Source organism: Phocoena phocoena, chromosome 6 (genome assembly GCF_963924675.1).
Source record: "Phocoena phocoena chromosome 6, mPhoPho1.1, whole genome shotgun sequence".
NCBI lineage: Eukaryota > Metazoa > Chordata > Mammalia > Artiodactyla > Phocoenidae > Phocoena > Phocoena phocoena.
In genome coordinates this window covers 85,179,824-85,202,934 of record NC_089224.1, presented here as the reverse complement: position 1 = coordinate 85,202,934, position 23,111 = coordinate 85,179,824, and the positions used below count along the sequence as shown (strand labels likewise).

The window sequence follows — 23,111 nt, the reverse complement described above, 5'->3', positions numbered from 1 at the left end:
GTCTATGAAAAAAAAATAAGGTCTATGCATGTTTTATTTTATAGCCACTATCCAGAACTAATCTGGTTTTTTTTTTAATCTTTTTTTTTTTTTGGCTGCATTGGATCTTCGTTGCTGTGCACGGGCTTTCTCTAGTTGTGGCGAGCGGGGGCTGCTCTTTGTTGTGGTGTGCGGGCTTCTCATTGTGATGGCTTCTCTTGTTGCGGAGCACGAGTTCTAGGGTGCGCCGGCTTCATAGTTGTGGCACGCGGGCTCAGTAGTTGTGGCACACGGGCTCAGTTGCTCCGCGGCATGTGGGATCTTCCCAGACCAGGGCTCGAACCCGTGTCCCCTGCACTGGCAGGCAGATTCTTAACCACTGCGCCACCAGGGAAGTCCTAATCTACTGTTTTTCAACTAGCACTTCACTGAGGCTCAGGACTTTATCTGGGATAAGAAACATCCTCCTTCATAACAAAAATATAAGCAAAGCCTTTAGTTATAATTTCAAATAGTCATTATTTTGGAAGGACAATCTTAAACAATAGACAGGAAAAACCACTTGTGAAAACTATATTAAATTTTTTAATGTCTTTCTGTCTCATATAAAATGGAGAGCACAAGAAAAATAATTCTGTTTGGATCCTAAAAATGTTTAGAAGCTACAGAAATATTTGTTGACTTGGGTTGTATATACTTTAGGGGTTCATTTTATCAAGATCAAACTGATCTTTCTGGCTCCTCAAAATTTAATTTATGTTAAAGTTATGTGCCTCCTTCTATAAAGATCCCATGGCACTTTGTACATGAAATTATATGATGGTACTTAGTCTATTCCATCATCATTATTTGTCTCTGTGTCTGACTTCTGAACTAAAATATAAATTCTATTAAGTGGAGATACTATTGAACTTAGTTTGATGCCTGGCATATAGCAGCTACTTAATAGACATTTATTGAAATTAACATAGAAAGAAAAGGAAATTTTATATTATATTTACATCCTACACCATCTGTTGCTCTAGAAGAATAATGGGTGGTTAACAGATAAATAAAATTTTGTCTAAATTAAAAACAGTTTTTTTAACTTACCTAGATACCATCTGGTTTTCTTTTCCTTTTTTTTTTTTTTTTTGATAGAATGTTAGGTTAGCAGATAACCTCTGCCCTTGTGGCTATTTCCACATGATTATTCCACAAACTTGGAAAGTTGTGAAAGATGAGTGTGAGGTTTGGAGCCTGGAAGCAATTCACAGTGTATACAGGTCAGCAACAATATTTTCATCTCTGTGGATGTGTTTGAGAATGAACTTAAAGAACTTCAGGAAATACGCCTAGGACTTCTTAAACTCCCTGAGGAATATAGTCAAGAGAAAGTTTCAAAGTGTTCAGGAAAGGGTCAAGGGAAGTGAGGAAAAGCCTTCAAGGAGTCTTTATAATGAATAACTGAAAAGCTGCCTTAAGCTATAAACATCTGTGGATTTTTCATCATCCTTATTTATTTTGTTGAATACAGTCTTTTTAGAAAGTTCGTTATTCTCAGTCCATAAGTCACATTTCCATATAGTAATTTTCTTAATTATTCCTAAATTTTGTGAGGCTGACCCTACTTCCTCACTGCATAATGAAAGTCCTGAGGATAATGAGCCATGAATATCGAGTGTCAGAGTTATGCAAGCTTTCATTTCTCACACAGTCACTTTCAGTTTAGGCTGACAGAATTGTTAACATTTATAAATGTTAATGAAATCACCAAAAACGTGGCTTTTTCAGCATATGCCTTTAGACTAGAAAAAAATCATTTCTCATGGCAGACTACATAGACATAATAACAGGTAAAAAGGATTTAATTCCTCCTGGGTCCCCACATGCCAGAGCAAACATCCATCATAACTAAATGTAGACAAAACCACGTGGGGGCCAAGTTCATACTGTGATCTTTAACAATTTATTTGCAAGTTGTTTTATTAAATGTTAATTACTTTGAAGCAATGATATCTATTATTTGGCAATAACGTCACAAATACATGTGCAAAGGTGTTTCTGTGCAGTCAGTGACTATTTGTTGAACTAGGGTGAGGCAGACAAAATGAAGAGTTGCATCCTGCCATTTTGGAGCTGACAGCCTAGTGCATGAGTTGAAAAGTAAGTAAATGGTTATAAAACAAAGGGATACGTTGTTCTTAAAAATAGAAATATGTTCAAATACACAGAGGAGGAAATAATTAACTCTTCTCAGAGAGTTGATGATGAGGAAGAAATACTGGAATTGGATCTTGATAAATGAATAGGAGTTTTCTGGTTTGGAGCAAACATTTCCTCACAGGCACAGGAAATGGCATATGCAAATTTACCAAGACCTGAAAGAAATTTAGTACAGTTGGCGTGTACATTGCATCTGAAGAGAATCTGACATGATTCTGGAAAAGTTGTTAATTTGATAGCATACCACACAGAGCTTTTATACCAAGCTAAGGAGTATGCATTTTATATGCATTCTGGATGTCACTTGAATGGCAGAACATTAGGCATGACATAGTTATAAAATCATGATCCTGTAACAAATTAACCAAATAAAGTAATACAGCATAAAATCCTTGTGACTAATTTTTTAAAAACCATTAAGATATAAAAACTTGTTTTTATTTCTCCAAATCTGTTTTAGCTTTGCCCACATTTACTCCCTTACCGCATTCTAAACAACAGACTGTTGAAAATGAATAGGAGTTTGAGGACTTCCCTGCTGTTCTTAGGGTTAGGATTTGCCCATGCTTATCTGAAGGCCCTGGGTGGTAATGAATCTATGTTTCTGGAGAAAGAGCCCCTTGAGTTATTCATAGCCTAGTCAAAGGCAGTTATCCTTCCTTTAGTAATTCCAAGACCCTAGACATCGATAGACACCTTGCTCCCCTTGGCCTAATAAGTCTCTGACCCTTTAGCTAATTAATCATAGTCCTGATAGTTATTCTAGCTTCTCAGCAGGCTATGGAATCTATGGAATCTTGCCTTTCTTCTTGGAATAGCTTCTGCAATTCAGTTCTGTATCAAGTGGGCAGTGATTAATTCATTTATTCATCCACTAACATATGTTGAAGCTTACTTATATTAGGCTAGGACCTTGGCTAATGCTGGAGACACAAAGAATAGAAAACAGGGGCCCTGCTCCCAGGAACCTTACAACCCCCTTCTTTTGTTCTTTCAGTGAGAGACAATATGCTCCTCCACTTATCCATATTTTTTATCCATTTTTTTTTGACCTAGCAGTTTGGTTATCATTCCTCACTGAGACAACACCCATTCTACTAGTGATTATCCTTTGGCATTAGCTGGCATTGTTAGGCTCGCTCCTCAGTTGTCCTTGAAAAATGGTTCAATGTGCTAGAGAGACTCTTTCCCCTCCAGGCTATGTTCATCTTTATGCTTACATGGTCAAGCAATACCAAGATTCACTGGCCTTTCATTAATAGTAAATGTTGCTTTATTTATTGATTCTGCATGTATTATCCAGAACATATATGTGCCATGTATTATGAGGCACTAGGAAGCTTCAGAAAAAAAAAGACTAAAACAAATACCCATTCAAAAGTCCCAAGGTATAAACTGATGATGTTCCTGGTCTCATTGCTGGATATTAGAAGAGTTCCAGGAGAACTTGAGGTGGCATGATATAATTCTAACTTGGGGTATTCCCATTCACCTTTACAATAATGTACTGGCATTGTGACCCTGCCAAAGTTATTTAATCTCTAGAAAATTTAATTTCCTTAATTATAAGGATTCCTACCTTGAAAAGTTAAGTGGTATGCCTAAGGTCATTCAGTTAGTACTTTACAAGGGAAGGTTTAAACTGTCTAAATCCAAGTTCCAGGCTCTTTCAGAATTAATATAAACTTTCCTTAATTGGGATCCCATTACTTTGTCATTCATATTCTTTCAGCCAAAAGCTATATAAATCAGGAGGTGCGACTACCCATGTATAAGTGTTCTTGTCCTAAAGACCTCTACTGAGCCAAACTAGTTAGCCTGTGTGTTTCAACATGTACTCAAAAGAAATGCAGTTGCATTGAACCTGAAAGCCACGGGTTGGATGATGTTAACACTGGTTCCTTGGGTCTCCAAGGAGAACCCATTGCTGTGGGGTGACCTACTGTGTCCAGCTGTTACTCCTAAGTTAACTTTCTCTGCAAGGCTACCACGGAGTCAGTACTTCTAGAAAACACATGCTTCGGTGTCATGAATCTTAAGGACAACAGTTAAGGTCTATGTTTCCAGATGTTTCCAGTAAGAACTCCTGTCACTGGACTAATTTGGCTAAATCCTTTGAATTTGCCCATCCCTCTATGTCACTTAAGTCCTGCCAAGAGCTGTGTCAAAAATCTTCTCTAAGTCATGGAGGCCTCAAACAAGGAACAGTAAAAGATGTGTATCCCCTCAGGACACTGTTTTGAAGAATACAGCTTAAATTTGCTTAATCTAGCTTCCAGCAGGTTTTAAACTGTGGAAATTTCCCACCTTAGGAGAACTTCCAAGCTTCTATTTGCCTGAGTAGAAATTGTGATTATATTCTTTGTTGAATACTTTTTACTTTGTATGTATCTATTATAAAATTTGGAAATATGTCAAAAAAAAAGAGGTACTCTGAATTCTACATCTATCCCAGGGCCACTTCAACCTCCAGTGGCAAATACTACATAGTGTCCCATTGACAGGGCTATGTTAAGGGAAGGGATATCAGCACCTGGACTAGTGTTGGAGCCAGATCTAGAGAGCTAGAAGGAATTAAGGTTGGATATTACACAAAGCAAGAGGAGCCATCCAAGGGATGGGCACAGGCCATAATTGTGGAGAGAAGTCAAGGTTTATATCAAAAAATGAAAGGAAAGAAAAACAACATAAGAATATGGTACAAATCTAACTACTGTGGGAGAAAAACACAGAAAGAAAAGAAGTACCAGCTTGCCAGTTGTGCCACATGAAAGCTGAAAAATAGGGCACTATGTCTATGTGTCTGATTTTTTGACTTAGTGATCCCATCACATCACACACACAGCCCAAGAAGTATATTCAAATATGACTCAATCACAAAGATTAGTATTGATATTTTTCTCCTCTTGGGAAAAAAGTCAAGGACAAGAGCTCTCCTTCCACTCTATAGTTTCACTTATTGGCAAAACAGACCCCAATGGTCCATGGGTGTACGTATGTACATTTAATATGTTATTAAATTGCTGTTTGCTCATTAACTGATGGAAATCTATTTTAAAAGATGAGCTTTGTAAGTTGTTTTAAAAGAGGATATAGTCAATGGTTACAATGTGGGGCCTCTGCTTTAAAGATTGAAATTTAGCAATTTCCAATTCCTATTAAATTCCTTATTGTTAGAGAGGTTTCCCATAGAACTAATTTCTATTTTTGATACTCTCCATTGTTCAGGGAGAAATGTATTAGAATTTTAATGCTCTGAATAATCTATAAATTGCAAATACAATATCAATACTTCCTGGCTGATTGAGTCCCATTCTTCTGGCAATGTGAGGAAGTGCTCTTGAAGAAACCCATGTCTGATTTGAGCAGGAAACATGTGTTTAATTGCATTTATCCCACAAACATCACTGAGCAGTTATACTGTCCAGGTACCGTGTTGTGCCTAAGATCCAAAGATGACTCAGTGTGACAGATGCTTAGATGAACGCTGAAGTCTCAGCTGGACAGCCTGCAGTGTTATGAAGCAGAGCAGTGGGAAAGGGAGGACTTGTTCATTCCTCACAGCAACTGTACGGAAGAGACTGCTCTCAGAATGTGGAGAATGTCAAAATCCATGCCGCTGAGGATCTTACAGTCTAAAAAGTCAAAGATGGAGTTAATTGGCTGCAATTAGGTGGTTGCTAGGAAAAGGAAACATAAGGATGACACCAAAACTTTTGCCCTGAGCAACTGGAAGGATGGAGTTGCCATTAATTAAGATAAAGAAAACTGTAGAAGAATCAGGTTGTGAGGTGGGTGAGAACCACCAGGAATTCAATTTTGCTAATGTTAACTTTGAGATAATTCATAGATATCCAAATGCAGTTGTCAAGTAGGTAGGTGGTGATCTTCCAGAGTTCAGGAAGGAGGTCTGGACTGGAGATACAATTTTCCCCAAAGGGAAAAATTAATTTTAAGGATTTATGGAGCAAAACAGATATTCCCAGATACAGATATGGTTAATGGAAGGCAACTATAACAGGGGGAAAAAGCAAAGATAAGAGGGCAATTTTAAAAGAAATGAAAAACAAATGAGAGAAATAGACATGCAAAGAGACAAGCTGATGCGTGAAGAAAAGATCAAAGTAGAAATAAATATATGACTTATAAACAACCGGGCATGGAAGAAGACACATAAGGATTATGATGCATTTAGACAACGCAAAAGTAGATTCATACATCTCCAAAATGAAGACTGGAAAAAACGGGATTATGATAGAACTAGTTCAAGATAAGAAAAGATACCAAATTTATAATGAATATAAAAACATAAGATTAGTAAAAATGTATATGCTGAATAAGAAGAAAAATCAGGGGCAACAGGTCTTAAAATCTTTAAGAACATGGCAACATCATTTACAGTAGGAGATTTTTATTTAACTTTAGTAAATTTTAGAGCAAGATTTTAAAAAGTAAAAATAATACATGAATATGTAATTAAGCCAATAAATTAAGATAAATACTGCAGTTAACATTCTATTATTAAAGAATATATGAACACAAATATTTCATCTTCCAAAAATCCAGAAAAGAGAGAGGTGGGAGGAGATCTAGAAAGAAGGAATTAACAAAACCCAAGTTAATTAATTAGAAGAAATCCTAAGATTAGTATAAATGATATCATATACAGTTCCATAGCAACAAATTCTTAGGAGGATATCATTTGCCAAGATGGACCCAGAGAAATAGAAAGTTTAATAGAAGAGATTGAAAAAGTGATTGAAAAATTACAATTTTTTAGAAAGTGGTAGGCCCAGGTAGTTTTACAACTTACTCTTGCAAACCCAAATGGGAAAACAAAACAATAAACATTTTAGTTGGAATTGATCTAATACATTTCTTATGAAAGTTATTTGCTTTCTGCATTTTTAAGAGTGCCTTCGGTCTCATTTTGAGAGTAATACAATAAACCTTCTCTCAAATGAATTATAAGGGGGAGAGTATAATGAGCTCTATAATTTACTTTTTAAATGCCCTAAATGAGTTAAAGCAATCAAGAGAGAACTTTCACAAGCTCTCTTGTCCATATCCACCCACCTACTTGCCTCTGGACCCTGTATTCTCTCTGCCTTCTCTCATGTCCATGTTCCTCTTTTGTCACAGCAAAGAGCATCACCCCCTCTTGCACCTTAGAGCACAATCCCTTTTGCCCCTCAAGGGAACTGTCCCAGGAATTCTCTCTGTTCTATCCTACATCAACAATTTTTCTATTTTTACTAGATCATTCCCATCATCATAAAAGCCTGCACATATATATATACTTATATATGTACTTAATTTTTCCTCTCCACCACTATTCCATTTTTGTCCTCTTTATAGCATAACTCTCTGAAGAGTTATCTCCAGTTTCTCTCTTTCCATTTTCCCTTGAAACATTAGGCTCCAATACTTCACTGAACTTACTCTCATGAAGTCACCAGTGGCCTACATGTTTCTAAAGCGAACGGTCAGTTCTCAGTCCTCATTGCATTTGAGCTGTTAGAAGCATTGACACAGCTGATCAGTGTCCCCTCCTTGAAAAATCCTTTTTACTTGGCTTCTAGAACACAACATAGCCCGCTTTATGTCTCTGGTTACTTCTCAGTTTCCTTTGCTAGTTCTTCCTCACCTTCAACACCTCCAAATGTTGAAGTGCCCTGGACTCACTCCTTGAACTTCTTCTCAACTACAATTACCATTATGATCTCCTTAAATACCCTATATAGACTTTTGGCTCCCAAACTGTACCTCCAGTCCAGACTTACTTCGTGAACTCCGGAAGATCACCACCTACCTACCTGACAACTGCATTTGGATATCTATGAATTATCTCAAAATTAACATTAGCAAAACTGTACTCCTGGTGGTTCTCACCCACCTCACAACCTGATTCTTCTACAGTTTTCTTTATCTTAATTAATGGCAACTCCATCCTTCCAATCACTCAGGGAAAAAACTTTGGTGTCATCCTTATGTTTCCTTTTCCTAGCAACTATATGAGCCATCAGCAAATCCTGTCAGTGGCAGCTTCAAAATTTATCAAGATCCAACTAATTCTTCTCACCTCCACTGCTACTACCTCAGTCTAAACCATCATCAACTTTTGTCTGGTATTTGAAACAGCCTCCTAACTGGTCTTTCTGCTTCTGCTCTTGTCTCTCTGTAGTCCATTCTCAACACAACAGTGAGATGAGCCTGTTAAAATGTGGGTCATGGGCTTCCCTAGTGACGCAGTGGTTGAGAGTCTGCCTGCCGATGCAGGGGACACGGGTTCGTGCCCCGGTCTGGGAGGATCCCACATGCCGCAGAGTGGCTGGGCCCCGTGAGCCATGGCCGCTGAGCCTGCATGTCCGGAGCCTGTGCTCCGCAACGGGAGAGGCCACAGCAGTGAGAGGCCCGCCTACCGCAAAAAATAAATAAATAAATAAAATGTAGGTCCTATCTTACCACTTCTCTGCTCAAAACCATCTCACGTAGAGAAGAAACAAAGTCCTTACGGTGACCTACAAAATCCTATTTTCCCCACCTCCCACTCCCCATAAGTTTTTTCTGACCTCATCTTTAACTCTCCTGCCCCTCCCTCCCTTAGCTATTTCTCAAACATACCTGGTACAGTCACACTCAAGGACACTGGACTCCTTGCTCCCTATACAGGGAATGCTCTTTACCCAGATATCCTCTTGGTCAGCTCCTTCCCTTTCTTCAACCCTTTACTCAAATATCACCTTCTCCTGGCCTCTCTAATCTAAAATTCCACCCTACTGCCACCAACCCTGACACATCTTATCTCCTTACTCTGCTTTATTTTTTCTCCTTTGCACTTAGCACTAACATCCCATTCATATTCCCTACTTATCATATTTATTCTGTTCCCTCGATTGACTAAAAGCTACATAGAGTTTTGTTCACTACTATATCCCCCAGAATCTGGAATAGTGCCTGGCAAAAGTAAGTATTATGGAATGAATAAATGATTGATTGGGTGATGTTTTGTTAACATCTCTGTTCATTTATTTTAATGCATAAGAAAATATTTTAATTATTAAGTCAAGTTTTGTGTGCAAATGTGGCTTCTAAAATATATTAAATACATTAAACACTGATCTTGCTTATATTTGTGAACTGTCTCAAAAACATTTTTTACATAATTTGAAAAGTTCAGATTTTATCTCAGCTCCTATTCAAATCAACACATATTCTTAGTTAGTGACATAATTGGGAATTTTACTGAAGTAATAAGTTACCTCCAAGCAGATTAACCAATGACCTTTATCCTTTCAAGCAGAATGGTATCTTGGGAGATCTGCTGATAAGAAAGATGTATACCTGAACTGCTTTGTTAAACATTCACTATGCACAAGGCACAGTGCTCAACCAGATTCTCACTCATGGAGTGCGATTCAGACCCTTATCATACCATGACAGAGCTATTGTACTAGTCTGCGAAGTGGTCTCCTGGTCACTATCTCTTCCTTCCTATAGACACGTTGTACCTGTTGCCAGAGCAGTATTACCAATGCAGACTTATGGTTACATCATTACTCTACTTCTAAATCTTCATGGCTCCCCTTTTCCTGTTAAATAAAATCCAGCCTTATAAAATGGACATGCAAAGCCTCTAGAGTTCAGCTGCAACCTGAATATGTTTCTACTCTGCTGTCCAATCAGATTGTTATACTTACTACCCCTTGTTAAATTTTCCACCTCCTACCTTTCCTCATGATATTTGAACTGGAAGATTTATTGAGAATTCATAGCTAGGCTGGAGCAGTAGTATGATCAGCACAGAATGTAGTGGTATTATTATTGGTCCCTGTGACCCAGGCTCTAAACTACTATTAAAAGAATTTAAGATTACTTTTCTCTCTTTTTTTTCCCACAGTGCTCTGTGGGCTTTCATTTAGCTCATAATCAACTTAAATACTCCAGGTCTTATTTATATCACCTTCCATCAAGCCGAGTTTTACACATTCTTAATACAGTTTGTGAATTAAATGCAATCATGTGCATTTGACCCTCTCAAAATCACTACTTTTCTTTCTGAAACTATATATCTCTTGATTTTGCCATCTTCTCCACTTCTGCTATTACCTTAGCTCTTGTCACCTTAAGGCCCTTGTGAAACAGGCAGAGAGAGAGGAAGAGAGGAAGCAAGAGGCGGAAAGGAGCATTATTCCTCACAGCTGAAACTGCTCAGCCACCTTCTCCTTCCAAACCATTTCCTATATAGCTAGCAGGAAAACAACATCTTTCTAAAATCAAATCTGATGATCCTGTCCCTCCTCAGAAAAATTCTTTCAATGGCTCTCCATTAGCTTCATCGCGGCCTCAGTCCTTTTGTAACTCACTTCCCACCCTCATCTCCAGCCTTATTTCTCACCACTTACCATCACGCAGCTTGCTCTCTCTGTCTCTGGCTTTTGCACATGCGTCTCCCTGTGTTGACAGCATCAAGCCCCAGCTTCTCTTCCTGGTTAACTGTAATTCCTTCTTCAAGACTCAGCTCTCGCACCTGCTCCTCTCAGAAGCCTTCCTTGTCACCCCTAGACTGTGGGTGCCCTTGCTTTCTGTTCCAATGGCACCCAATTCTACCTCCATCAGAATGCTTATTACACTGGTTTAGAATTGCCTGTTCGCTTTTCTTTCTCCCCATCACTAGACTTTGAGCTCCTTGAAAACAATGAGTGTGTCTTTCATCTCTATAACTCATACTAAGAACAGTGCCTGGTATTTGTATCAGTTTATCTTGCCAATAAAATTATTCCTGATTTTCCTTTTTCTTGTTCATCCAAGAAGAGTCCAGGGCAAGACAAAAAGGAACATGGTAGAAATCACTTCAAGCAAAAGCAAGATTTCAACACTGTAATCTTTTAACTAACATAGTGAATATTCAAACTTGGCTATGCATTGTCATTCCATTACAAAGAATACATAGTGAATGTGACAATAACTAAAGCTATTAATGAGATTTTTAATTTATCCTCTCTGTAAAACTGAAAATAAAAATAATCCATCATTAACGGGGATTCTCTGAGACCCAATTTCTTGGTGCCAACTTCATAGTGAAACAAACACTGGATTTTCCAATCTGGGAAAATGAAAGACATTTAGATCCTGATTGATATGTCTTTCTGTGATAGATGAGTGCCTCAAAGACAACTGAGCATTGTTCTTTAGTCATGGCCATGCTGAATGCTATTTAACATTGATAATGAGGAATAGGTTTTACTAGAATGAGGGAGTTATATAATCTCTAAAAGATTCCTGAAGACCACTTTTCTGAGATGATTTTAGTATATATTTACTCAGTGGTAGTCCTTCGTAGGTCCATCCAGTTAAAAGTCTATAATCATTAAGCCCCAACTATTCTTAAAATAATGAAGGGCTTCTCTTTCTACTACTTTAACTTTACTTTCCTGATCACTAAATTGACCAAATAAAATTAAACTATTTACTAATAACTGTTTTATTCCCTAGGCTATGTCAGTGTGTGTGTGTGTGTGTGTGTGTGTGTGTGTGTCTTAACAAATCTAACAGTAAATTGCTCATTAGAAACACAGTTGTAGTCACCCTTCTATTATAGTACCTAGGTAATTATCAGTTGATTAATCTGTATATTTTAATGATTTGGTTCCCTACTTCCCTAAAGAAGCAGAAAACTGTTTGAAAGTCTAAGATAACTGAGACTTCATTACTTGTTGCTAAATAGAATTCATTTTAAGTGGTAGAGTCCCACTGGGGAGAGCTAACATGAATAATTACTATTATATGCAATCTACCAAAATGAGCAGTTTCATTGCATTTAGTGACAGTAGCATCTTCAAATGTGATTTACATTTATATCTCTAATGAAAATTAGTATATTCTTCACACTTTCTGATTTTTCTGTTTCTTCTATGGCAGCACAACTTCTTACTACTGGTATTTGCATTTATAAATTACAGAGTAATGTTTGTGGCAAGCAATGGATGAATGTGTTTCATGAAGAAACACATTCTGTATCATCCAACTCCTCATAAAAATCTTCTATGTTACAGTCCACATTTCAATTTAATTTCTTTTAATTTGAAATAAGTCTTGAGTAGCCTCTATGAGTTTATCATAATGCAGTACTTTGTGCCTCCAACTAGAAAAGTTCTATTAAAAGACTAGGAAAAGTGACCTGGGACAGCCTTGACTGAAAAAATTTGAATGACATTAAATAATAATTACCATATCTGGAACATCTGTTCTATGTCAAAAGGTGTGGTATATACTTCACATGCATTATTTCTAACCCTTGAAGTAGAAATAATTTAAAAATAAAAATGTAATTACCTCCCCCATTTTGCTGATGACAAAACTGAAGCTTAGAGTTCAGTAAATTTGTGTCCAAGGACAATACTAGAAGGTGGGTGGACCAATATTCTAATACAGGTGTGTTTGATGTCAAAGTGTGGGCTTTATTTCTGACACAAGGCCATAATTAAGAGTACAGAGGGGGCTTCCCTGGTGGCGCAGTGGTTGGGAGTCCGCCTGCCGGTGCAGCGGACATGGGTTCGTGCCCCGGGCGGGGGGGTCCCGCATCTCACATGCCGCGGAGGAGCCTGTGCTCCACGGCGGGAGAGGCCACAGCAGTGAGAGGCCCGCATACTGAAAAAAAAAAAAAAACAGTACAGAGGTGCCTCGAGCTCATATACTACCTCTTATTGTCTTATCTTCCCAAACGCAAGAAAGACAGAGACTGACCAAGCATTTCCCTGCCTTGTCCATAGCAGAACATATACTGACAGCGCCCTGGTTCCCAGGGTTAGGAATCAGTATATCATTCAGTTGGTAATTTTCCTTTCTTTGACTTCTGGCAGAAGCTCTCTCTAGAGCCAGAGCCAATTGTTTTTCTCTAATGACTTAGAGGGAGGTTAGCCTGAGGCTGTCCTGGGAACTGCAAGTCTATTTATCATCTTTTTCTTTATTCCATGGATGGTATCCAACATGCAGCTTAGACTGGCCTCATGGGGACAGACATGTTGATTGTTTCCACGCTAAACACTGATGACAAGATTTGGCTATTTTCTAGAATTATGAATATAATTTTAAGCAATCATAAAAGTATATACATATGTATTATAACTTATTCCTTGCACCAAAGAGAATATATTTATTGAGCTGATTTATTTGTGATTGAATGTGGTCAGCAGTAGAAATGAGACATGTTAAAGATGCTGAGAACCTTCATAGCTTGGAAATTTGTAAGAATATATAATTAACCATTTACAACAGAAAACAATTAACACATTCCTTAACTAGGAATAAAGATTTGGAGTAAGACCACAAGTCAAGCACCCAGCCCAAGTGTTAGAACCTGAGGTTGAGATCTCATTTGCTCAATGAAATAGGGACTCTTGTCCTAGAAAGAGTCCAGCTTATTAATTCCTAAAGTAATTACAGGCAGTGCCTTTTGAAAAAAAAATAGAGTTTCTTCTTATTAAGACAGAGAAGAAAAGATGAGCACTGCTTCCGGACTTTGGCCTCACCTCTCTTCCTCACTTTTTGCCTTTGCTCCTCTTTGCCAGGTTTCTAGCCAACACCACTTTCAGAGGCCTCAGTGGTTCCATCAAAGTAAAAGGTTCCACTATCATCAGCTCAGAAAACAACTTTTTCATCTGGAATCTGCAACATGACCCCCTGGGAAAGCCAATGTGGACACGCTTGGGCAGCTGGCAGCAGGGGAAGATTATCATGGACTATGGAATATGGCCAGAGCAAGCCCAGAGGCACAAAACCCACTTCCAACACCCAAGTAAGCTACACTTGCGAGTGGTTACTTTGATCGAACATCCATTTGTCTTCACACGGGAGGTAGATGATGAAGGCTTGTGCCCTGCTGGCCAACTCTGTCTAGACCCCATGACTAATGATTCTTCCATACTGGACAGCCTTTTTAGCAGCCTTCATAGCAGTAATGATACAGTGCCCATCAAATTCAAGAAGTGCTGCTATGGATATTGCATTGATCTGCTGGAAAAGCTAGCAGAAGACATGAACTTTGACTTTGATCTCTATATTGTTGGGGATGGCAAATATGGAGCCTGGAAAAATGGGCACTGGACTGGGCTGGTGGGTGAACTCCTCAGTGGGTCAGCCCACATGGCAGTCACTTCCTTCAGCATCAATACTGCACGAAGCCAGGTGATAGATTTCACCAGTCCTTTCTTCTCCACCAGCTTGGGCATCTTAGTGAGGACCCGAGACACAGCAGCTCCCATTGGAGCCTTCATGTGGCCACTCCACTGGACAATGTGGCTAGGGATTTTTGTGGCTCTGCACATCACTGCCATCTTCCTCACTCTCTATGAATGGAAGAGCCCCTTTGGTATGACTCCCAAGGGGCGGAACAGAAGTAAAGTTTTCTCCTTCTCTTCAGCCTTGAATGTCTGTTATGCCCTCTTGTTTGGTAGAACAGCAGCCATCAAACCCCCAAAATGCTGGACTGGAAGGTTTCTGATGAACCTTTGGGCCATTTTCTGTATGTTTTGCCTTTCTACATACACGGCGAATTTGGCTGCTGTCATGGTAGGTGAGAAGATCTATGAAGAGCTTTCTGGAATACATGACCCTAAGGTAATACTTCTTTTAACTCTAGATTTCCTAATTGTCAATTTTAACTCCATATATTGTATTTTATGCTGTAGTATGTCTATATTCTTTCATCTAACAGAAGAATATTCTCTGAACCATCCATAGAGACTAGTCCAAAAAAGCCTGTTGCCTGGTTGCACTAAATATTTCATTGTTTTATTAAATGAAACAAAAAGAGTGAGGGATGTTTTTAGGAGATGTTTGTTCCAGAGAAAGTCCTTCTGGTAGAAACATCTATTTGTGCAGTTTTTCCTTTGTTAGTTAACCATCTGGCAGAATAGCTATCAGGGAGCAGTCTTACAAAGTATTTTCACCTAAAGTAAACTTCAAAATTAATTAATTACTTCACTTGGGAATTAATGGAAATAAATAGTAAGGTCCATATTTTAAATTGTAAAGAAACTTTTTTTCACCATGAAAAATTGTAAAATGGAAAGAACTAACATTTTATCATAAGCACCCAAAGTCGGATGCTAGAAAACCCAATGGGTATAGATAAGGAGTACTGAGCTAACTGAGGTGGCAAGGTTAGCTAGGAACAGGGTGTCCTTATAGAGTAAGGAAAACTGATCACCTTGGGGTTGGAGGAGTGTGCCAGCAGTCACATTACAACATCCAAGAACATTCAAGAAAATTGTATCTATTCTAGGCCTCCTTTGATATCCTAGACATCTGACTGTAAGGGTAGAAGGGAGGAAGGGGGTGAAGTTCAGATAAGCAGGTAAAGCAGTGGTGATACTTGAGTAAGGACAGCCATGTCTATGTTCTCTCTGGATTGAAACAAGACCTCTTTTGTGACTGGGAGTATGGAGAACTTGGTCCAACCTGGTGGGAGTAGAGAGGAGAGGGTTGTCAGGGCTCAAAGCAATTAGAATAGGACTCCAGGGAGTACTACAGTCCCAATGGGGAACAGAATGCTGATCCAGAGCATAAGTGTATACCAATGTGTAAGACCCATCTAGGAGAGACTGGAGAAAGCTGCAATTCAGTGGGCATCCCCAGGACACACTGTGTTTAAAGCAACTTGAGCTAAGCTGAGCATTTCAAACTGTGAAACATTCACCATGCCTTTTCAAATATCCCTTTTCACATCAAATCTCATGGTATTGAACCATTTACTACATATTTTTATCAAACATTTAAAATTAATTACACAGAGCATGAACAAATAGGACATTTACAACTGTCTTTGTTAAATGATGGAGTGGCCCAGAAGGCTGGTGGCAGCTTTAGAGAATTCTCATAAATGGTTTGGATTAGGATATGGTCTGTTTTGCAAACAAATGAACATGAGAAATTTGACCCATATGCTGAAAACTTCCTCGTAAGAGACGTGAACCTCATGAAAGGATTCAACAAACAATGGGTCATTGACTAGGCAATGAATTGCATCACTTCTTATTGTGCACTCAGGACTTTAGGTTATCAGCTGGAGTTTAGTGAATACAAATAAGTTCTGTAGTATAAATACATGTGTTACCCTGACGAGAGATTTTGGTGATGCTTCACACTGCACTGGTATTAGCAGCCTCTATTTATTCTTTGCCCCAAGAGGCCTATAGATCTCCCAAAGGTTCACCATCTTAAAAGAAGCTTACTCAAATTCTCTTGCAAGAATCTTGCAATGTGATACTTAAATTACAAACTCGTCTTGGAAACCATTCAATCCAATCTAGTATAAGAAACAATCTAATATATATGCCTGTTGTTGTGAAGATTCCAGACCATTATTGTATGTAAAAAGATGAACACAATACTGACTAGAGTTTCATTAATCAGAACCAAAGATTACCAAAATTGTTATGGATGTTACGCATGAGAAACCTGAAGTAATGATTATTTTAGGGATTAGAAAGAAAGCATAAAGATAAACCATACACAGAAGTAAAAGTTTTTTTAAACAAAAAGAAACAATCATTCCAACCCCAACTCCACCAGAATAAAAAGGTGACATTTTTATAATCTAACCCAGCCCACAAGACAGAGTGAAAGGAAATGGACAATGTCAACTTTGTGTTACATCTAGTAAGGTCTTAAAGAAGTGGGACAAGCCTAAATCTAAAACATTTTCAACTTTAGATAATAAATGAAGATCCACTAAGATTCCCCAAAATGTATTTCTCTTTCCTAATGTTGTTTCTATATTAAACTCTCTCACTTTTTTTTTCATATAAAGACACCCAGATTATTTGATTAAGCAATACTCGACATCTGGGCTTTTGGCAAATAATGTTGGTGACAGAATTGTTCAGTTTTCATCCAGATGTATGGTATTATGCAGATGACATAATGTTCTCACCTTCCCATGGAGAGGTATGATCAAAATAATTTCCATACCCTTTCAGTCACTCAGCATTCATTCTTAAGTATATTCCACTCACTCACATGAGCTCTCTTCTCTCCTACCAATGCTCAATTCTTTGAGTGACTCTATCCTTTTTTTACACTAAATGATGTGGAGAAATTCAGAAGTGAATAAGTCAAGTAGGGGAGAAAAGATAAAAAAGATTAAAACACAAGGAGAAATAACTTAGAAAGTTATAAGTGTTGGTAGGATTGAAAATTAGTACAGCCACTATGAAAACAGTCTGGAGGTCCTCAAAAAACTAAAAGTAGAACTACAAAAAATAAAGTTATAAGCATGGCAAAGTTTAGAAACAAATATGTAAAGTTCAAGGAAAGTGTGATCACCTTCAAGGGAAGGCTTAATTAATACGATAAGATGTGTGCTTATTCTTGAAGAAGACTTGGAATTTGGACATGTGTGTCAAGGAAAGAAGAATGGACATTCCAAGCAAAAGAACAGAATGAACTACTTGGAGGTGGAAAGTATAAGGCACAGTCAGGATATCTTGAGGAGTTCTCTTTAGTCACAGCATGAAAGGAAAGAGAAGATCCAAGTCTGAAAAGTAAGTTCGGTTGAGATATCACAGGATCTTTGACATCAGGCTAAGGAAAGTGAATACTTGACACTAGAGGTCCATTGACATTTTTGAACAGTGGAGTAGCACAGAGGAGCAGAATCCATTTAAGATGGTTTTTTTGGCAGCAGCACGTAAACACGATTAGAAGAGAAAGACAGTGGACAGAGTTGAAGTTATAGCTACTGTCACTAATAAAAAGAAGAAAGAGTAAAGAAACATTGTGGTGACCAGGTCAGTAGGACTTGGCAATTAATTGGATATGAGAGGCAACGAAGAGTCACACCTTCAAAGTTGCAGGCCCAAGTGTCTGAGGGGATGGTACCATTCAAGGAAGCAGAAAAGGCAGTTTAAGAGCTAGAAAATATGATGATCAGGTCAGTTTCATACTGGGCATCTTAAAAGCTGTATTGGACATCCAGGTGAAATCCACCAGGCATTGGGAAACATGGAGCCAGAGCTCAGGAGTGACACTGAAGCTGGTGGGAATCTTGGGCAGAGAGGTGACACTGCGTATTAAAGCACTGGGGGAGTATGAGATCCCCAAGGGAGAAGGCAGTAGGGAGAAAAATTACTGTCTGAGGAGAAGCAGCAGGCATAAAGTTGGAATATGGGTTTGTGGAGAGATGAGGTGTAGAAGGTGAGGAGAAAAAAGTACCTTGAAGCAAAGTCATGCAGGCCCTTGAATGCCTCTCTGTAGATTGAATTTTAACTTTTTGAGATAAAGAGTGATATTATCCCATCTGCCAAGGCAGTTATCAAATAGGACAAAGGCTGATCAGTGCCCAGTCCAAACCATGAGAATTAGCATGTGTGTGTCTTTGAATGTCTGATGAAACTGGGTATATGTGGTTTGCTTTTTTCCGGTATTTTTCAAGATTCCATTTTCATAGCATTTTAGCTGAGGAGTGAAAAGGTATCAGTTACATAGAAGTCACAGATCTCCTGTGGTTCTCTTGGGATATTTGTTTTTCCATGTAAGGTAAAAATCTCCTACATCTGAATGAGAGGTGATTTATATGGAATGTTGGTCACACTGTGAAAATTCTTCTGCCCCTTACTCACAGTCTCATTTATTTTCATATCTTTTCATCCCCCTCAATTACTGGGTATCAAGACAGGTCCCATTGTACTATGCTGCCATTTTCATTCCATTTTCCCACAGCTCATTTAATTCACCCCAGGCAAATTTCCCTGTGCCTCCACATTAATGCTCTTAAACACCGGCCTCTTTCCCTTCTCTAACTCTTCTTTAGTTATCTTGGAATAATCTCCCCATGTCTTCCTGTTATATTGTGTGCCTGAAAACTTTGAGAATAACAACTCCCAGACTTCCCTAGAAGAATTTTATTAAGAAATGTGCTCCTGGAGGACCTTCAAGATGGCAGGGGAGTAAGACGTGGAGGTCACCTTCCTCCCCACATATACATCAAAAATACATCTATATGTGGAACAACTCCTACAGAACACCTACTGAATGCTGGCAGAAGACCTCAGACTTCCCAAAAGGCAAGAAACTCCCAAGTACCTGGGTAGGGCAAAAGAAAAAACAAAAAAAACAGAGACAAAAGAATAGGGACGGGACCTGCACCACTGGAAGGGAGCTGTGAAGGAGGAAAAGTTTCCACACACTAGAAAGCCCCTTCACTGGTGGAGACAGGGGGGTTGGGGGGAAGCTTTGGAGCCAGAGAGGAGAGCGCAGCAACAGGGATGCAGAGGGCAAAGCAGAGAGATTCCTGCACAGAGCATCGGTGCCGACCAGCACTCACCAGCCTGAGACGCTTCTCTGCTCCCCCCTGGGGCAGGTGGGGGCTGGGAGCTGAGGCTCGGGCTTCAGAGGTCAGATCTCAGGAATAGGACTGGGGTTGGCTGCATGAACACAGCCTGAAGGGGGCTAGTGCGCCACAGCTAGCCAGGAGGGAGTCTGGGAAAAAGTCTAGAACTTCCTAAGAGTCAAGAGACCATTGTTTCGGGGTGTGTGAGGAGAGGGGATTCCTTCCTAGTCTGCATACAGAAGGCAAAGCACTGCCTAAACAAGCTCCTGAGATGGGCACGAGTCGCGGCTATCAGCGCGGACACCAGAGACAGGCATGAAAATGCTAAGGCTGCTGCTGCAGCCACCAAGAAGCCTGTGTGCAAGCACAGGTCACTACCCACACCTCCCCTCCCGGGATCCTGTGCAGCCCGCCACTGCCAGGGTCCCGTGATCCAGGGACAACTTCCCCAGGAGAACACACGGCGCATCTCAGGCTGTTTGCAACATCAGGCCAGCCTCTGCTGCCACAGGCTCGCCCCGCATTCCATACCCCTCCCTCCCCCCACCACCAGCCTGAGTGAGCCAGAGCCCCCTAATCAGCCTCTCCTTTAACCCCCTCCTGCCTGGGTGAAGAACAGACGCCACAGGGCAACTTACATGCAAAGGCGGGGCCAAATCCAAAGCTGAACTCCAGGAGCTGTGTGAACAAAGAAGAGAAAGCAAAATTCCTCCATGCAGCCTCAGGAGCAGCAGATTAAATCTCCACATTCAACTTGATGTACCCTGCATCTGTGGAATTCCTGAATAGATAACGAATCATCCCAAAATTGAGGCAGTGGACTTTGGGAGCAACTGTAGACTTTGGGTTTGCTGTATGCGACTGACTAGTTTCTAATTTATATCTTTCTCTTAGTTTAGTTTTTAGGGCTTGTTATCATTGGTGGATTTATTTATTGGTTTTGTTGCTCTATTTTTTTTAATTACTTTATTTTTTAGTTTAATAATTTTTTTATTTTAATAAACTTATTTTATTTTATTTATTTATTTTTCTCCCTTTTCTTCTGACCCGTATGGCTGACAGAGTCTTTGTACTCCTGCCGGGTGTCAGGCCAAAGCCTCGGAGGTGGGAGAGCCGAGTTCAGGACACTGGACCACCAGAGACCTCCCAGGCCCACATAATATCAACTGGTGAAAGCTCTCCCAGAGATCTCCATCTCAACATTAAGACCCAGCTCCACTCAACGACCAGCAAGCTCCAGTGCTAGACACCCCATGTGAAACAACTAGCAAGATAGCAACACAACCCCACCCATTAACAGAGAGACTGCCTAAAATCATAAGTTCACAGACACTCCAAAACACACCACCAGACACGGTCCTGCCCACCAGAAAGACAAGATCCAGCCCCACCCACCAGAACACAGGCACCAGTCCCCTGCACCAGGATGCCTACACAACCCACTGAACCAACCTTACCCACTGGGGGCAGACACCAAAAACAACAGGTACTATGAACCTGCAGCCTGCAAAAAGGAGACCACAAACACGGTAAAGATAAGCAAAATGAGATGACAGAGAAATACGGAGCAGTTGAAGGAGCAAGGTAAAAAACCCACCAAACCAAATAAATGAAGAGCAAATAGGCAGTCTACCTGAAAAAGAATTCAGAGTAATGATAGTAAAGATGATCCAAAATCTTGGAAATAGAATGGAGAAAACACAAGAAACGTTTAACAAGGAACTAGAAGAACTAAAGAGCAAACAAACAATGATGAACAACACAATAAATGAAATTTAAAATTCTCTAGAAGGAACCAACAGCAGAATAACTGAGGCAGAAGAATGGATAAGTGACCTGGAAGATAAAATACTGGAAATAACTACTGCAGAGCAGAATAAAGAAAAAAAGGCTGAAAAGAACTGAGGACAGTCTCAGAGACCTCTGGGACAACATTAAACACACCAACATTTGAATTATAGGGGTCCCAGAAGAGGAGGAGAAAAAGAAAGGGACTGAGAAAATATTTGAAGAGATTATAGTTTAAAACTTCCCTAATATGGGAAAGGAAATAGTCGATCAAGTGCAGGAAACAGAGAGTCCCATACTGGATAAATCCAAGGAGAAACATGCCAAGACACATATTAATCAAACTATCAAAAATTAAATACAAAGAAAAAATATTGAAAGCAGCAAGGGAAAAGCAACAAATAACATACAAGGGAATCCCCATAAGGTTAACAACTGATCTTTCAGCAGAAACTCTGAAAGCCAGAGGGAGTGGCAGAACATATTTAAAGTGATGGAAGGGAAAAACCTATACCAATATTAGTCTACCCAGCAGGATCTCATTCAGATTCCATGGAGGAATTAAAACCTTTACAGAGAAGCAAAAGCTAAGAGAATTCAGCACCACCAATCCAGCTTTACAACAAATGCTAAAGGAACTTCTCTAGGCAGGAAACACAAAGGAAGGAAAAGACCTACAATAACAAACCCAAAGAAATTAAGAAAATGGTAATAGGAACATACATATTGATAAATACCTTAAATGTAAATGGTTTAAATGCTCCAACCAAAAGATACAGACTCGCTGAATGGGTACAAAAGCAAGACGCATATATATGCTGTCTACAGGAGACCCACTTCAGACCTAGGGAAACACACAGACTGAAAGTGAGGGGATGGAAAAAGATATTCCATTAAAATGGAAATCCAAAGAAAGCTGGAGTAGCAATTCTCATATCAGACAAAATAGATTTAAAATAAAGACTATTATAAGAGACAAAGAAGGACACTACATAATGATCAAATGATCAATCCAAGAAGAAGATATAACAATTGTAAATATTTATGCACCCAACATAGGAGCACCTCAACTTAAGGCAAATGCTAACAGCCATAAAAGGGAAAATCAACAGTAACACAATCATAGTAGGAGATGTTAACACCCCACTTTCACCAAAGGACAGATCATCCAAAATGAAAATAAATAAGGAAACACAAGCTTTAAATGACACATTAAACAAGATGGACTTAATTGATATTTATAGGACATTCCATCCAAAAACAACAGAATACACACTCTTCTCAAGTGCTCATGGAACATTCTCCAGGATAGATCATATCTTGGGTCACAAGTCAAGCCTCGGTAAATTTAAGAAAACAGAAATCATATCAAGTACCTTTTCCAACCACAATGCTATGAGACTAGATATCAATTACAGGAAAAAATCTGTAAAAAATACAAACACATGGAGGCTAAACAATACACTACTAAATAACCAAGAGATCACTGAAGAAATCAAAGAGGAAATTTAAAAATACCTAGAAACAAATGACAATGGAGACACAACAACCCAAAACCTATGGGATGCAGCAAAAGCAGTTCTAAGCGGGAAGTTTATAGCAATACAATCCTGCCTCAAGAAACAAGAAAAATCTCAAATAATCAACCTAACCTTACACCTAAAGCAATTAGAGAAAGAAGAATGAAAAAAAAAAAAAAAAAAACCCCAAAGTTAGCAAAAGGAAAGAAATCATAAAGACCAGATCAGAAATAAATGAAAAAGATATAAAGGAAACAATAGCAAAGATCAATAAAACTAAAAGCTGG

The 23,111-nt window shown here is 39.1% G+C and overlaps 1 protein-coding gene across 1 annotated transcript in view; it reads left to right on the top strand.

The window, feature by feature from the left end:
- Positions 1-23,111, top strand: part of GRIN3A (glutamate ionotropic receptor NMDA type subunit 3A) — a 143,661-nt gene that overhangs the window by 41,880 nt on the left and 78,670 nt on the right. Inside the window, exon 3 of the mRNA XM_065878977.1 lies at positions 13,755-14,802. Coding sequence (XP_065735049.1) covers positions 13,755-14,802 — 1,048 coding nt within the window. The remainder of the gene's footprint in view (positions 1-13,754; positions 14,803-23,111) is intronic.